Source organism: Oncorhynchus masou, chromosome 9 (genome assembly GCF_036934945.1).
Source record: "Oncorhynchus masou masou isolate Uvic2021 chromosome 9, UVic_Omas_1.1, whole genome shotgun sequence".
NCBI classification, from domain to species: Eukaryota; Metazoa; Chordata; class Actinopteri; order Salmoniformes; family Salmonidae; genus Oncorhynchus; species Oncorhynchus masou.
The window spans coordinates 23,455,667-23,473,980 of record NC_088220.1 but is presented as its reverse complement, the minus strand read 5'-3'; the positions used below and the strand labels follow the sequence as shown (position 1 = coordinate 23,473,980).

General features: G+C 42.3%; 1 protein-coding gene across 1 annotated transcript in view; it reads left to right on the top strand.

Moving 5' to 3' along the window:
- The window catches only part of LOC135545699 (slit homolog 3 protein-like), a 450,244-nt gene that overhangs the window by 8,162 nt on the left and 423,768 nt on the right, over positions 1 to 18,314 (top strand). Inside the window, exons 4-5 of the mRNA XM_064973499.1 lie at positions 12,694 to 12,765; positions 16,623 to 16,694. Of these exons, the coding sequence (XP_064829571.1) occupies positions 12,694 to 12,765; positions 16,623 to 16,694 (144 nt within the window). The remainder of the gene's footprint in view (positions 1 to 12,693; positions 12,766 to 16,622; positions 16,695 to 18,314) is intronic.

The following is an 18,314-nucleotide window of genomic DNA, read 5'->3' as shown; positions in this document are numbered from 1 at the left end:
GGATGTTAGCTAGCTGCTTAGCTAGCTGCTGGGCAGATACGTTAGGACGACGAAATACGATAATTATGCAATTGTCGTTGATACAAAGACGGCTATGTAGCTGGCTAAGAAGAAATTGCTAAGATTAGACAAATCAAACCGTTGTACTATAACGAAATGTAATGAAAAGTTATAAAAAGTTATACTACCTGCGGACCGAAGTGTAGATGCGGCCGCTCGCTCCAACTTACCAGCCTCGGCCCCATTAACCTGAGGACTTACCAGCCTCGGCCCCATTAACCTGAGGACTTACCAGACTCGGCCCCATTAACCTGAGGACTTACCAGCCTCGGCCCCATTAACCTGAGGACTTAGCAGCTTCGGCCCCATTAACCTGAGGACTTACCAGCCTCGGCCCCATTAACCTGAGGACTTAGCAGCCTCGGACACATTAACCTGAGGACTTACCAGCCTCGGACACATTAACCTGAGGACTTACCAGCCTCGGCCCCATTAACCTGAGGACTTACCAGCCTCGGCCCCATTAACCTGAGGACTTACCAGCCTCGGCCCCATTAACCTGAGGACTTACCAGCCTCGGCCCCATTAACCTGAGGACTTACCAGCCTCGGCCCCATTAACCTGAGGACTTACCAGCCTCGGCCCCATTAACCTGAGGACTTAGCAGCCTCGGCCCCATTAACCTGAGGACTTAGCAGCCTCGGCCCCATTAACCTGAGGACTTAGCAGCCTCGGCCCCATTAACCTGAGGATTTACCAGCCTCGGCCACATTAACCTGAGGACTTAGCAGCCTCAAACCCATTAACCTGAAGATTTAGCAGCCTCAGCCCCATTAACCTTAAGATTTAGCAGCCTCAGCCTCATTAACCTGAGGACTTAGCAGCCTCAGCCACATTAACCTGAGGACTTAGCAGCCTCAGCCACATTAACCTGAGGACTTAGCAGCCTCAGCCACATTAACCTGAGGATTTAGCAGCCTCAAACCCATTAACCTGAGGATTTAGCAGCCTCAAACACATTAACCTGAGTATTTAGCAGCCTCAAACCCATTAACCTGAGGATTTAGCAGCCTCGAACCCATTAACCTGAGGATTTAGCAGCCTCAAACCCATTAACCTGAGGATTTAGCAGCCTCAAACCCATTAACCTGAGGACTTAGTATGAAATGACATTCCATGGGGGAAGTGGGTCCTGCAATCCCTGAAAATGCAGTGTTTCCACCTCTGGTGATTCTAGGGGATGGAACCTATTATCTAGCATAACTAAGAAGCTTAAGGACCTCAGGGGATACAAAACATGAGGCACTGCAACAACAAACACAATCTTTTTTTGCTTGGAAGTGGTATGAAAGCAAAGCATGTTCGCATTAGCCAGAGGCTCGTTGACCATAGACCTGTTGAATTTGAGAGAGTGATCCCTAGACATTTGAAACAGAGAAAATAAATAATACTACCGAGTGGGATTGCGTGTCCCTTTAGGAAAAAGGGTTGATCTTTTCTTTATTTAGTTGCCAGTCAAGTTGTTTTAACATGCAACATTTGACTGTAGTTGTGGATAGGAGGCAGCAATGAGCCTTGTTCATATCTTCTTAAGTAGAAAGTAATTAGACTACGGTTGTTTTGATGAGAAATGTTTGAGTGTTAACGTAATAAAAGCAGGAAACGGGCATGTTGAAAATGCCTACTTCCCAAAGGGGAATGCCAGCCCAGCACCTATAGAATAGCAAATTAGAAGCCCAGTCAATTTGGTTCTGTCAATGCTCAGGGCCACTTGAGACCTCATTTGCATCTTGTTTGAGCAGAAGGAGTGTGAAGGCTTAATGATGGTGGCCAAGGTGGGACAGTCCCCTCTTTTCCGGGGTGCAATTCACACCCTGCTAGAGTTCCCAGAACACCTTGGAGTGCTCCTGGCTCTTATCACGCTGATGCTACTGGGGCCGTGATGGACGAACTACAGCCCAGCCACACCCACAGTCCACCAATACTCTCAGGGAGGGTGGGAGGCTGTCAGCTGAGAACAATGTGTATGCAGTTACCAACACTTAACCCATCCATCATCCCAATTACACTGCCAATCAACTCCATATTACACTCACACAGAGGATAAACTGATCCTAGACCATTTGTAGCCTACTGTACAAAGGCACCAGTAGATGCTGCTACATTCCAGATCTATTGGCTAAGTGGTGAATGTGTTTCAGCTTAACTTGAGTTTGTCTTGTAGTGGCACTTGGTAGGTCATGAGGGTCAGTATGTGAATGTTCTAGAGTTGGTGTCTTGGTTGACCTGTTGAACTGTCTGATAATGACTTTAACTTGCCTGGCTGGCTGATGCTGGCACTGCCAGCGGGCACAGCTAACATCAGCCTTCTGGGAAATATCAGCCGTCCAAAATCTCTGTGTAAAATATTTGGAGGTGCTTTATTTCAGCCAGCACTTCAAAGGCCAAAGCTGGCAGAGTGAGGGAGGGAGGGAGGGAGAGAGGGAGGGAGGGAGAGAGGGGAGCAGACTTTTTGTTGCAGCGTTAAGTGGAGAGAGAAAGTGGTCTAAGTCACGAATGTGTCCTTGAAGAGGTTAGTCCAAAATGTAGGAACACACAAGTTCAGAACTCGTCCAAGTGTGTGTCATGCTTTAATGCAAGACTGGTTTTGACAGTCTCTAAGAGTCTGTGAACCTGGGGCCATTTTAGGTTAACAAGGACCCGCTTTTTGCTGTTTGGGTTCTGTTACCAAAGCAACACATCAAGGCCCTTTGCTTTGTCCCGTCAGGCCATCCTTTATATTCTCAGCTCTCGCTGAACTTCGCTTAATGTGACAAAGTGTTTATCCCAATCTACCAAATATGGATAACTCTCTGCATGTTTTGGTGCCTTTGTCATTGATGCGCAAGGGCCCCAAACATTACGTTGCAGTTAGCAACACAGTAAACAATGTATGGAGCCAGGAATCACTGCATGTACCTTGAGTTGATCAGGATGTTACTGGGGGAGTGACTGTATGTGGCGTCTAGATCTGGGGTAATATTCCCTTAGAGAGGCAGGATGTCCAGGCAGCAACATGTGAAGATCCTGTTGATGGTTTTTCATGAGGAATGATTCGTCAGATTAGTGGACCATGAGCAGCCCTGAGCTTTAACAACTCTCTCTTTAGCTGTATACTGTAACACTGTGGGTCTGGTTAACTCCTTAGGGTTCCTTACGAACATTATTAGTGTTCACAACCGGAGCTTGTGATTTAGGTGTGTTTTAACATTGTCCTCGTTCCTTTATATCTCTGCCAGTGCACCTAATTACTGTGTGTTTGTGTCCTGGCTGCTTGATTCTCTTCCTGCTAGTCTTCTTCCATCTTTCTTGGTTTACATGAAGCTCTGCGTCTTCTGCACCTCAAGCCCTGGACAGCTCAGGAGCAAATTGCCTGAGATGAGTCCTGGGAGGCATGTCAGATTGAGTTCCCCTGTCACCTCTGAAGTTTACTGTACAGATGTAATCTAAGGAGTCATGTATGCACTGTACTGGTCTGGACAGTACTGCAAACACTGACTGGGGTATGCTGGGTATTATTACTTTTCTATTAGTTCTCTATGTTCTTTCTCTCTGCATTGTTGGGAAGTGCCTGTAAGTTAGTCTACTCTTGTTGTTGGCGAAGCAGGTGACACATTTTTTTATATTTTTTTTACCTTTATTTTACTAGGCAAGTCAGTTAAGAACAAATTCTTATTTTCAATGACGGCCTAGGAACAGTGGGTTAACTGCCTGTTCAGGGGCAGAACGGCAGATTTGTACCTTGTCAGCTCGGGGTTTCGAACTTGCAACCTTTCGGTTACTAGTCCAACGCTCTAACCACTAGGCTACCCTGCCGCCCCAAATACAATTTGATTAAGGAAGATCCAGTTGACTAAGGTACACTAGGATGATCCAGTTGCCTGTCTGCCTCTCTGTGTGCCTCTGTCTGCCTGCCTTTTTTTCCCACCTTTATTTAACTAGGCTCTCTGCCTCTCTGCCTGTCTGCCTGTCTGCCTGTCTGTCTGTCTGTCTGTATGTCTGCCTGCCTGCCTGCCTGCCTGCCTGCCTGCCTCTCTGTCTGCCTCTCTGTCTGCCTCTCTGTCTGCCTCTCTGTCTGTCTGCCTGTCTGTCTGCCTGCCTGTCTGCCTGCCTGTCTGCCTGTCTGCCCTTTGAAAATAAACCATCTTGAAGTAAACCGACACGTCCGGAGAAAATATGAAATATTCTTGTCAGTTGTGCTGAGTCAGAAGTGCGTGTCCTTCAGCTGGGAACTCATCCGGTAATTAAAATATTTAGAAAACCAAAGTCCCAGTGAGATGTTGCCTATCCTGCTCACACTGCCTCATAAACAATAGAAAACAGCACAGAATGTTGCTGTCATCTTCACTTTGGACATCTTTGTTCACCCAGCGAATAGTAATGCATTCCATGAGTCATCATCAGGACAGTGATGAAGTGGTGTCTCTTAAGGTTGGAGATACCGAGCGGTGCCTGATCTGAAAGGTGATGTGACGTACACTGCTTTCGGGAAGTATTCAGACCACATGACTTTTCCCACATTTTGTTACGTTACAGCCTTATTCTAAAATGGATTAAATTAAAAAAAGAAAATCCTTGTCAATCTATACACAATACCCCATAATGACGAAGCAAAAACACATTTTTAGACGTTTTTGATAATGTATTAAAAATAAAAAAACAGATACCTTATTTATATGAGTATTCAGACCCTTTGCTACGAGATTCGTAATTGAGCTCAGGTGCATCCTGTTTCCATTGATCATCCTTGAGATGTTTCTACAACTTGACTGGAGTCCACCTGTGGTAAATTCAATTGATTGGACATGATTTGGAAAAGCACACACCTGTCTATATAAGGTCCCATAGTTGACAGTGCATGTCAGATTAAAAACCAAGCCACGACGTCGAAGAAATTGTCCGTAGAGCTCCGAGACAGCATTATTTTGAGGCACAGATCTGGGGAAGGATACCAAAAAATATCTGCAGCATTGAAGGTCCCCAAGAACACAGTGGCCTCTGTCATTCTTAAATGGAAGAAGTTTGGAACCACCAAGAGTCTTCCTAGAGCTGGCCGACCGGCCAAACTGAGCAATCGGGGGAAAAGGGCTTTGGTCAGGGAGGTGACTAAGAACCCGATGGTCACTCTGACAGAGCTCTATAATTCTTCTGTTGAGATGGGAGAACCTTCTAGAAGGACAACCATCCCTGCAGCACTCCACCAATCAGGCCTTAATGGTAGAGCGGCAAGATGGAAGCCACTCCTTAGTAAAAGCACCACTTGGAGATTTGCCAAAAGGCGTTGATAACCAAACACAATTCAATATCCAGGTTGTCGACAAATTAATAATTGATATGATGGATTCATATCTCCATCTCAAACAAAAATATATTTTAGACATTGGACTATTCTTATACATATAGGCCTATATGCATTGTCTATTTTTAGTTGAATTCTGGGTTGAATTGAAACAATAGCTGTTGACAACTTTACAAATGCTGTATGGTCCTAAATAGGCTCATTGATGATATGACTGTTAAAGTTTAGTTCCATTTCATTTGCTCTGTTAAACCTTCCCTTTCGAATGACTTTGATAGCAGCAGTGAATGTATTTAGATATTAAGACATCTCTCAATCATCATTCTCACAATAGAACATTGGTAGTAGTCGGTGACAAATATCATGTCTTAGCAGGGCTGGATGGGAGACCAAATGAATAGCTGTAGATATATCAACTCTCCAGTAGGAGGTGCTGCCCTGCCTATTGTTTCTTTTATATTGGATAAAGCGTTAAAGATCTGACATTGTTTCAAAGGTACAAATTCAACTTCAGGTTTGTCTGTGTTGAAAATTGGTTACGATGATGACATGACCCTGTGGTTGACACTCAAAAAACAAGAGGTGATGACCTTTTTAAAATCCTTTGTATTTTCCACGTAGATTGCACGTCACAATACGTTGACAAATTACGTTGAAACAATGTTGATTCAATCAGTTTTTGCCCACTGGGTTTGGCTGCTTGGTCATATATATTTTCCTCTCTGTTGGTGTGCGAGTCCTCACTTCATGTGTTTAAAGTGTAGCTCAAGTCTTGTTTATTTGCAGTCATGGTGGCTGCCTTGCAATTATTACTATTAACTACCTCTAGTTTAAAGATGTTTGCCAAGCTAAAGTGATCTATTGACTCTGCCTACAAACAGGTTGTGTAGGTGTCTATGGTATTGGGTTTGAAGTGGCACTGTTCACATAGCTGTTAGTGATGATTTGTCACCTTAAGAATTCAGTGATATTGATGTCCAGTGATATTGATGTCCAGTGATATTGATGTCCAGTGATGTCTGTGTCCAGTGATGTCTGTGTCCAGTGATGTCTGTGTCCCAATGATTTTGGTGTGCAGTGATATCAGTGTCCAGTGATATCGGTGCCCAGTCGTGCGTGTCTATGTGTGTGCACCTGTGTGTGTGTTGAATCAACACCCTTGTGGAGGAGATGAAAGGCAGACGGAATATTTGATTCCTCAGACTTGTGATTGGGTTACAAACCATACAGACCACACTAACCATACAGACCACACAAACCATACTAACCATACTAACCATACAGACCACACAAACCATACTAACCACACAGACCATACTAACCATACTAACCATACTAACTATACAAACCATACTAACTATATTAGCCATACTAACCATTCAAACTATACTAACCATACAAACCTTACTAACCATACAAACTATACTAACCATACAAACTATACTAACTATATTAGCCATACTAACCATACTAACCTTACTAACCATACAGACCACACAAACCATACTAACCATACTAACCATACAGACCACACAAACCATACTAACCATACAGACCACACAAACCATACTAACCATACAGACCACACAAACCATACTAACCATACAAGCCATACTAACCATACTAACTATACAAACCATACTAACTATATTAGCCATACTAACCATTCAAACTATACTAACCATACAAACTATACTAACCATACAAACTATACTAACTATATTAGCCATACTAACCATACTAACCTTACTAACCATACAAGCCATACTAACCATACAAACCATGCTAACCTTACTAACCATATAAGCCATACTAACCATACAAGCCATACTAACCATACAAGCCATACTAACCATACAAGCCATACTAACCATACAAGCCATACTAACCATACAAGCCGTACTAACCATACAAGCCATACTAACTATATTAGCCATACTAACCATACAAGCCATACTAACCATACAAGCCATACTAACCATACAAGCCATAATAACCATACAAGCCATACTAACTATGTTAGCCATACAAGCCATACTAACCATACAAGCCATACTAACTATAATAACCATACAAGCCATACTAACCATACAAGCCATACTAACCATACAAACCACACTAACTATATTAGCCATACAAGCCATACTAACCATACAAGCCATACTAACCATACTAACCATACAAGCCATACTAACCATACAAACTATATTAGCCATACTAACCATACAAGCCATACTAACCATACAAGCCATACTAACCATACAAACCATACTAACTATACTAGCCATACTAACCATACAAACCATACTAACTATATTAGCCATACAAGCCATACTAACCATACAAGCCATACTAACCATACAAGCCATACTAATTATACTAACCATACAAGCCATACTAACCATACAAACCATACTAACTATATTAGCCATACTAACCATACAAGCCATACTAACCATACAAGCCATACTAACCATACAAGCCATACAAGCCATACTAACCATACAAGCCGTACTAACCATACAAGCCGTACTAACCATACAAGCCGTACTAACCATACTAGCCGTACTAACCATACAAGCCATAATAACCATACAAACCATACTAACTATATTAGCCATACAAGCCATACTAACTATACTAACCATACAAGCCATACTAACCATACTAACTATATTAGCCATACAAACCATACTAACCATACAAGCCATACTAACCATACTAACCATACAAACTATACTAACTATATTAGCCATACTAACCATACAAGCCATACTAACCATACAAGCCATACTAACCATACAAGCCATACTAACCATACAAACCATACTAACTATACTAGCCATACTAACCATACAAGCCATACTAACCATACAAACCATACTAACTATATTAGCCATACTAACCATACTAACCATACAAGCCATACTAACCATACAAGCCATACTAACCATACAAGCCATACTAACCATACAAGCCATACTAACCATACAAGCCATATTAACCATAATTTACATTTACATTACATTTAAGTCATTTAGCAGACGCTCTTATCCAGAGCGACTTACAAGCCATACTAACCATACTAACCATACAAGCCATACAAACCATACTAACTATATTGGCCATACTAACCATACAAGCCATACTAACCATACAAGCCATACTAACCATACAAACCATACAAACCATACTAACCACACTAACCATACTAATTATGCAAGCCATACTGACTATGCAAGCCATACTAACTATGCAAGCCATACTAACTATGCAAGCCATACTAACTATACAAGCCATACTAACTATGCAAGCCATACTAACTATGCAAGCCATACTAACTATGCAAGCCATACTAACTATGCAAGCCATACTAACTATGCAAGCCATACTAACTATGCAAGCCATACTAACTATGCAAGCCATACTAACTATGCAAGCCATACTAACTATGCAAGCCATACTAACTATGCAAGCCATACTAACTATGCAAGCCATACTAACTATGCAAGCCATACTAACTATACAAACTATACTAACTATACAAGCCATACTAACTATACAAGCCATACTAACCATACAAGCCATACTAACCATACGAAGCATACTAACCTCCCTATTTTATCTGTCACAATTTTTGTAATTTTGTCATTTTTATTAGGATCCCCATTAGCCAACGCCATAATGCTAGCTAATCTTCCTGGGGTCCAACACCAATTAACAAGACATTACAAACAACCATAATCAAGACTTCACAAACATTCAACAAGTAGACAATACAGATAACAATGAAACAGTGTTCAAACAGGAAAGCACACTGTTATGTTCTGGAAAAGAAGGGAGGACTGTGTTAGGGAGGGAAGGAGGGAGCAATGAGTAAAGTTCAACCCGGGAAACCACCAATATCCCGATAAGAGTCTTAGAAAAACATTGCATCAGCTGCAAAAAGTCTCACGTCTTGTAGTTTGGAAATACGTGTGATGATTGCCATCATTCCATGGCATGTGCAGATTTGTACAGGAAAATAAATCATTCTAAATGGCCATTCCAATATGAACATGATAACTCTACAATGTTTGCTATGTTAACTGGCAGATGTACAACGATGTGTCAAGTGTGTACTGTAATATGGTCATGTAAGGGCATTAGGAAGAGTGTGCTCAATCAGTTCTGTCCACGTTCATCCTTCTACAATGGAAATGAAAGACATTATAATGTTCTATCAAATTCAATGGCCGTTCACATACATTCTTACCTACCGCTCTGCTTTATCTCAAGAGCTGGTGTGCTGAATGACAATGTTGAAGTATTGTGTGGAAGATTATACTCGGCAAAGGTCTGAATTTTCCACTGACGAAAAATCTTTGTCAAATAGTCCCGAGCTCCAGAGGAGGAACTCAATTAAGATTCCAACCATGGTTCAGAGACTTGAGAAGGAAATGGAGCATGCCTATCTGCTGTAGAAGACCAGACGACTGTGGCTTTGAGGAAAATAACACGAGGTTACAGCAGGAAACGCATTGTGAAACGAAGCGTTAGATGGAAAAAGAGAGAGAGACTGTTTGTGTGTTTATACACTTTTTTTTCTTGCATGGATTTGAATGGGCTTTGGGGGCCTTTTTGGTACGTGTCACCCGATATGTCGTTAGTGCAACATGATGTTCCTGGGCCATAAGAAATGTGTTTTGCTGTCCAGTTGGTCGGTGTGTACCAATAAAGTGCTCCTCTAAGTGATTTAGCCCAAGGTAAAATAAAACGTTTCTGTCAGCTTTGGGCCCAGACTAGTTGGTTCAGTGGTTTTAAAGGCCTTGATTGGGTGGGTTGGCCTGGGTTGGGGGGCAGGGACATTGTTAGGCCCTGAACACCTGTTGTTTGGATTGCCACCTTATCCCTCATACAAATAAAAACAAACAATTACCAGCAGGCTTGTAGATTTGTGACCCACACATTGGCACTTAAAGGAGCCTGAAAAAAGCCGGTTTAATTGAGTTCGTTGTGTTGCGATTCCTGATTATAATCCCACATTATTCACACCGACAGTTACTGGGAACAGTGAAGAATGGATATAAGAGAGGAGAGATTGGAGAGCGAGTGAGAATGAAAGCTGGGTTATCGGAGGGGAGAGAGAATAAGAGCGAGATCGTGTTGTGTGGGAGTGAGAGAGATTTGGAGAGAGAGGGGGTGAGTAAGAGAGAGCGAGAAGGTGAGAGGGTATTAGAATGAGCATAAAGGGTGAGAGAGTGAGGGTGAGTGTGAGAGAGAGAGGGGGTGAAAGAGAGGGGGTGAAAGAGAGGGGTGAGAGAGTGTGAAAGAGCGAGAGGGTGAGAGAGATATCAGCACGAGAGAGAACATAGAGAGTTTGAGAGAGAGGAACAAGGAGCGTGAAGTAGAGGCAGTAGTCTGTCAGGCCCCTGTCCCCTCTAAAGACATAGTTTGGCCATTAGAGCTCTTTATGTGCAGAGCTGGGGAAGCTTTTTGAAATCCAGTATGCCTTTAAATCAGATTTATAAATGTTTACTTATATTATGAGAAACACACTGAACCCAACGTCAGGAGCCCAGGCTCTGTGTGTGTGTGTTTTTTATTTAACTAGTTAGTTAAGAACAAATTCTTATTTACAATGACGGCCTACCCCAGCCAAACCTGGACGACACTTGGCCAATTGTGTGCTGCTCAATGGGTCTCCCAATCACAGCCGGTTTCTCTCTCTCTCTCTCTCTCTCTCTCTCTCAAAATATACCAATAAACATAGAGGAAATAAGTCAGAATCCATATTGTATGTACATTAACATTCTGAGAAGTAGTTTAAATAGATATATATACATTCTGAGAAGTAGTTAAAAGAGATATATACATTCTGAGAAGTAGTTAAAAGAGATATATACATTCTGAGAAGTAGTTAAAAGAGATATATACATTCTGAGAAGTAGTTAAAAGAGATATATACATTCTGAGAAGTAGTTAAAACATTCTGAGAAGTAGTTAAAAGAGATATATACATTCTGAGAAGTAGTTAAAAGAGATATATACATTCTGAGAAGTAGTTAAAAGAGATATATACATTCTGAGAAGTAGTTAAAACAGATATATACATTCTGAGAAGTAGTTAAAACAGATATATACATTCTGAGAAGTAGTTAAAAGATATATATACATTCTGAGAAGTAGTTAAAACAGATATATACATTCTGAGAAGTAGTTAAAATAGATATATACATTCTGAGAAGTAGTTAAAACAGATATATACATTCTGAGAAGTAGTTAAAAGATATATATACATTCTGAGAAGTAGTTAAAACAGATATATACATTCTGAGAAGTAGTTAAAATAGATATATACATTCTGAGAAGTAGTTAAAACAGATATATACATTCTGAGAAGTAGTTAAAACAGATATATACATTCTGAGAAGTAGTTAAAACAGATATATACATTCTGAGAAGTAGTTAAAAGAGATGTATACATTCTGAGAAGTAGTTAAAATAGATATATACATTCTGAGAAGTAGTTAAAACAGATATATACATTCTGAGAAGTAGTTAAAACAGATATATACATTCTGAGAAGTAGTTAAAACAGAGAAATAGTCTGGAATCTAGATAAGCTTTTGGCTCCAGAGATAGAATGGTCTATTTGTTATAGCTCTTTCTCATGCTCCAGCCTTGTCCTACATACACATAGTCAGTATGGACCGTGTACAATACACACTGACATAGTTAGGACAGGCTTATGCAAACATACACACATACACGCGCACACACACACACCAGGCCCTGGTGTGTTTGAGGTTTGAGCACAGGCTCCTGGAGGGGCCCTCTTTGCCCAGCCAGGTAAGGAGTGTCTGAGATTGAAGGATTTGTCCCCCAGCATCTTAGGTAGACGGCACAGGGCAGAGAGAGACAGAAGAGAGGGTGGGGCCCTGCTCTGCTCTGCTCCTCATCTCCAGGGCAATCCTCCACAGAGAACCTCAGCAATACTGTCCTCTATGGCAGGGTTGGCTACTCCAGTCCTCCAGGGCCTGATTGGTGTCACACTGTTTCTCCGTCCCTAGCAAACACAGCTGATTCATCAAATTGCACTCTGACCTGAAGATCATGATTAGGTGATTATGGGAGTCAGGTGTGTTAGATGGGCTGGGGCAGAACTGGGACACTAATCATGCCCTCGAGGACTGGAATTGCCCGGCCCTGCTCTGTAGAGAGAGAACTGGTGAGAGAACTGATAGACTGAACAGGATTATGAAGATGAGTGATTATCCTTCTAACCTCTTTCTCTCTCTTTTTTTTCTCTCTCTTTTTTCTCTTTCTCTCTCTTTCTCTCCCTCTTTCTCTTGCTTTCTCGCTCCTTCTCTCAGGGATTTGGACAGGAATAACATCACCAGGATCTCTAAAGTGGACTTCTCTGGCATCAAGAACCTGCGAGTTCTGTAAGCACTCTGCCCTTCACAAATAATATGCATAATAATGTCAATAAAACACAATAACATAGATATTTTCTGTCAATTAACATGTAGCTCAGTAATAGATGTGTTACCACTAAGTATGGGCTCAGTCATGTTTATTCATTGTATTCAGTAGTGTCATTAGTAAAACATTTAAAGAAACAGTGTATAGTGATTAAGTCGGTCATTTAGAATGTAATATGTTTATGTTTAATTGATGGTGAATATAGGGGAATAGTCTTTATAGCCATCTGAAATAACCAAGCATAATTACAACATTTTGACATGGTTAAAAAGCATAGTATTTGGACCTTTTACCTGGTAATGACATGCAGTAAAATACTCCAACTTCTCTCACCACCATCACTCTGATGATTTTCAAAGGAAAGTATTTGACACTCATCTGTTTGGAGATGTCCTGATGGACTCGATGGGCTTCCTCTTTCCTCCCCTCTCTGCTGAATAGAGAGTGTGTGTGACTGTGCTGAACTAATGACTGTAATCTAAGGACATCTCGGTGCTGTTTACCTCCTGAATAAGAGCCTGTAAAAGGATGGGGTGGAGATAAAAAGAAACGGCAAACAAAAGTGCCCAAGGAGTGGTAATAAGCAGTGTCTGTCCTGCAGTACTGTCAGCCGAGTCCACTGCCTGTTTTATGTGGTTCATGGTTAGCAGGAGTGACGTTTCCTACTCCAAACCATGTGGATGTAAAGGGCCTTCGGAAGCTCAGAGTAAGAGAGCCTTATCTAGGAGGGAGAGAGAGTAGCATATGAGGGGTGATTACCTCTGTGATTCACTTCATCTGAGTACATGTGCACACGCACACTGAAACTCCCTTAATGTTAAGGAATTGCTAATGGAAAATGCATTATTTCCAGAAAAAAATACTAGTATACTACACGATACACATGAATCCATCTGAACCAACTGGTGGGTTCGGGGAATCTTACTTAAATATCAGTAAATCAATCCGTGTGAGTCTGATTTCCCAGTTGTGTGAATCAGATTTATAATACATCAGATCAGCATCCAAGGTACAGGCCAAATAAGGTAAACAATTCTGGGCTGAACATGTTGGACTTTGCTTTGCTAGCGCCATCTGAGGCCAATCCACTGGTATTAGAGCGGTTGGCTTTTGGCTACGCCGATGGCTAAGTCTGGAAACCTGTGGTTTGTTTGAACAGTTCCCTATGATGAGGCCAACTGTGTCATCTCTCCTGACAAACTGAAATGACAAAAACATGAATTAATGGTCCAAAAACAGCCACATATAAACATTTAAAATACCATTTATAACTGATAGCCTCCTGCCAAAAGATCGGAATTCCACATGAGATGCGTATGTTTTCTGTCTCGTGTTTCCACGTTCTACTTTTGACCTTGGCTGTGTCGAGTCGTCCTGAGTATCAGTCACTCTGGGATTCATATGCTTCTCAAATATGTCATTCCAAATTGGCCTTAATATCCACAGACACAAATATAAACACAGCATATCCATGGAGTTGTAGATATTCTGCCTTATAATGCATCTGGAAAACCTTAGAGATCCATGACAAGATGTTCCCGGAGCAGAGGGTAGACAGACTAGAGTAGTGTAGCCTTTACCCCATGTAGCCTTTACCCCATGTAGCCTTTACCCCATGTAGCCTTTACCCCATGTAGCCTTTACCCCATGTAGCCTTTACCCCATGTAGCCTTTACCCCATGTTGCCTTGAACCCATGTTGTGAGAACAAGGCCTTTACCCCATGTTGCCTTGAACCCATGTTGTGAGAGCATGGCCTTTACCCCATGTTGCCTTTACCAAATGTTGTGAGAGCATGGCCTTTACCCCATGTTGCCTTTACCACATGTTGTGAGAGCATGGCCTTTACCCCATGTTGCCTTGAACCCATGTTGTGAGAGCATGGCCTTTACCCCATGTTGCCTTGAACCCATGTTGTGAGAGCATGGCCTTTACCCCATGTTGCCTTGAACCCATGTTGTGAGAGCATGGCCTTTACCCATGTTGCCTTTACCACATGTTGTTAGAGCATGGCCTTTACCCCATGTTGCCTTTACCACATGTAGCCTTTACCCCATGTAGCCTTTACCCCATGTAGCCTTTACCCCATGTAGCCTTTACCCCATGTTGCCTTGAACCCATGTTGTGAGAACAAGGCCTTTACCCCATGTTGCCTTGAACCCATGTTGTGAGAGCATGGCCTTTACCCCATGTTGCCTTTACCAAATGTTGTGAGAGCATGGCCTTTACCCCATGTTGCCTTGAACCCATGTTGTGAGAGCATGGCCTTTACCCATGTTGCCTTGAACCCATGTTGTGAGAGCATGGCCTTTACCCCATGTTGCCTTGAACCCATGTTGTGAGAGCATGGCCTTTACCCATGTTGCCTTTACCACATGTTGTTAGAGCATGGCCTTTACCCCATGTTGCCTTTACCACATGTTGTGAGAGCATGGCCTTTACCCATGTTGCCTTGAACCCATGTTGTGAGAGCATGGCCTTTACCCCATGTTGCCTTGAACCCATGTTGTGAGAGCATGGCCTTTACCCCATGTTGCCTTGAACCCATTTTGTGAGAGCATGGCTTTTACCCCATGTTGCCTTTACCACATGTTGTGAGAGCATGGCCTTTACCCCATGTTGCCTTGAACCCATGTTGTGAGAGCATGGCCTTTACCCCATGTTGCCTTGAACCCATTTTGTGAGAGCATGGCCTTTACCCCATGTTGCCTTTAACACATGTTGTTAGAGTATGGCCTTTACCCCATGTTGCCTTGAACCCATTTTGTGAGAGCATGGCCTTTACCCCATGTTGCCTTGAACCCATGTTGTGAGAGCATGGCCTTTACCCCATGTTGCCTTGAACCCATGTTGTTAGAGCATGGCCTTTACCCCATGTTGCCTTTACCACATGTTGTTAGAGCATGGCCTTTACCCCATGTTGCCTTGAACCCATTTTGTGAGAGCATGGCCTTTACCCCATTTTGCCTTTACCACATGTTGTTAGAGCATGGCCTTTACCCATGTTGCCTTGAACCCATGTTGTGAGAGCATGGCCTTTACCCATGTTGCCTTGAACCCATTTTGTGAGAGCATGGCCTTTACCCCATGTTGCCTTTACCACATGTTGTGAGAGCATGGCCTTTACCCATGTTGCCTTGAACCCATTTTGTGAGAGCATGGCCTTTACCCCATGTTGCCTTTACCACATGTTGTGAGAGCATGGCCTTTACCCCATGTTGCCTTGAACCCATTTTGTGAGAGCATGGCCTTTACCCATGTTGCCTTGAACCCATTTTGTGAGAGCATGGCCTTTACCCCATGTTGCCTTGAACCCATTTTGTGAGAGCATGGCCTTTACCCATGTTGCCTTGAACCCATTTTGTGAGAGCATGGCCTTTACCCCATGTTGCCTTGAACCCATGTTGTGAGAGCATGGCCTTTACCCATGTTGCCTTGAACCCATGTTGTGAGAGCATGGCCTTTACCCCATGTTGCCTTTACCACATGTTGTTAGAGTATGGCCTTTACCCCATGTTGCCTTGAACCCATGTTGTGAGAGCATGGCCTTTACCCATGTTGCCTTGAACCCATGTTGTGAGAGCATGGCCTTTACCCCATGTTGCCTTGAACCCATGTTGTGAGAGCATGGCCTTTACCCATGTTGCCTTGAACCCATGTTGTGAGAGCATGGCCTTTACCCCATGTTGCCTTGAACCCATTTTGTGAGAGCATGGCCTTTACCCCATGTTGCCTTGAACCCATGTTGTGAGAGCATGGCCTTTATATACTGATGTAATTGTATTTATTGATTATGTTGTCTCTCTCTTTTCTGTCAGGCACTTAGAGGACAACCAGATCACTGTGATTGAGAGGGGGGCGTTCCAGGACCTCAAACAGCTGGAGAGACTGTAAGTATCCCTAGTACCCCTATTTTCGCGTCCTGATGAAAAGCATGCCCAAAGTAATCTGCCTGTTACTCAGGCCCAGAAGCTAGGATATGCATATAATTGGTAAATTTGGATAGAAAACACTCTAATGTTTCTAAAACCATTAACGTAATGTCTGTGAGTATAACAGAACTGATATGGCAAGCAAAACCCCGGGGACAAACCATCCCCCCCCCAAAAAAAATTCAGCCTACCACTATTTTCATTGGCTGTCCCTTTTATTATTAGGAAAAGTCCTCCCAGATTGCAGGTCCTAGGATGCTACCGTCCCACCTGCCCATAGGAAGTCTTTTGTTTAGACATGTAGCTAGCTAGCTAAACAATGAACCGGCATAATCTCAACGCATACTAATACAAATACAAACATTGTCATAGCTGTAGTATCACTAGATGGCTTCCACCCGGTGACATAAACCCAGCACCTCAGAGGCTGCTGCCCCATATACTTAGAATTCAAATCACTGGCCACTTTAATAATGGAACACCAGTCACTTTAATAATGTTTGTATATTTTTGCTTTACTCATCTCATATGTATATACTGTATTCTATTCTACTGTATTTTAGTCTATGCCTCTCCGCCATGCTCATCCTAATATTTATATATTTTACTTTTAGGTTGTGTGTATTCTGTGTATTGTTGTGAATTGTTAGATATTACTGCACTGTTGCAGCTAGAAACACAAGCATTTCGCTACACCCGCAATAACATCTGCTAAACATGTATATGTGACAAAGAAAATTTGATTTGATGAATCTGCAGGTAGCTAAAGAGCTAACCAACTCGGTTCAATGTTAGCCAGCTAACATTAGGCTATAACTAGCAATGCAAATGTATTTCTGATTCAAATAATATTACCATACAGATCATACACGTAACGTTAGCTAGCGAGCCAGCAAGCTACAGTAATGTTCACTAGCTAGCTAACAGTACACTTTAACATGCAATGAAAGCGACTTTCTGGCAAACTTTGAAACATATAATATCTGAAAATGTATCTAGATTATTACCCATATACATGGATGAACGCTTCACATCAGACTTGTTTGTAGCTACAGCTTGTTTGGCCAGCGTTGTGTCAAGTCATCCCGGTTCACAGTGACCGTGGCGTGTGCAGAAAGTAGCCCATCACTTTTTTCAACTGATCTGTCGACAGCGGCTGCTAAATTTAGGGCATCAATGTTGTTGAGAGAAGTTGCCAAACAAAAACGGCGTGGTGGAAAGGACAGTAAACACATACTGAGCAGGTCACGTTATAGACAGAAGCATGCAAACTCATTTCCCCGCATTCCCAACCCATCCCTTTTCGCAGCCAATCATAGCTAGTGGGAAGGCTCCTAACGTTTTCAGTGGCTAAACCAACTAGGCTCGTAATTTAACAATTGCATTCATATTTACAGATGGAATACAATATTGCTATTAAAGCACATGAAAGTTCCAGAAGGCATTTCTGCCAAAAAAAAGAAAAAACAGAAAGAAAAAAATCCATTCTAATGCCTCTCCTGTGAAGTAGAGATGTGTGACATATGCCTCGCCTCCTAAAATGAGTCATATATGTGCACTTGGAAGCACTCAAAAAGC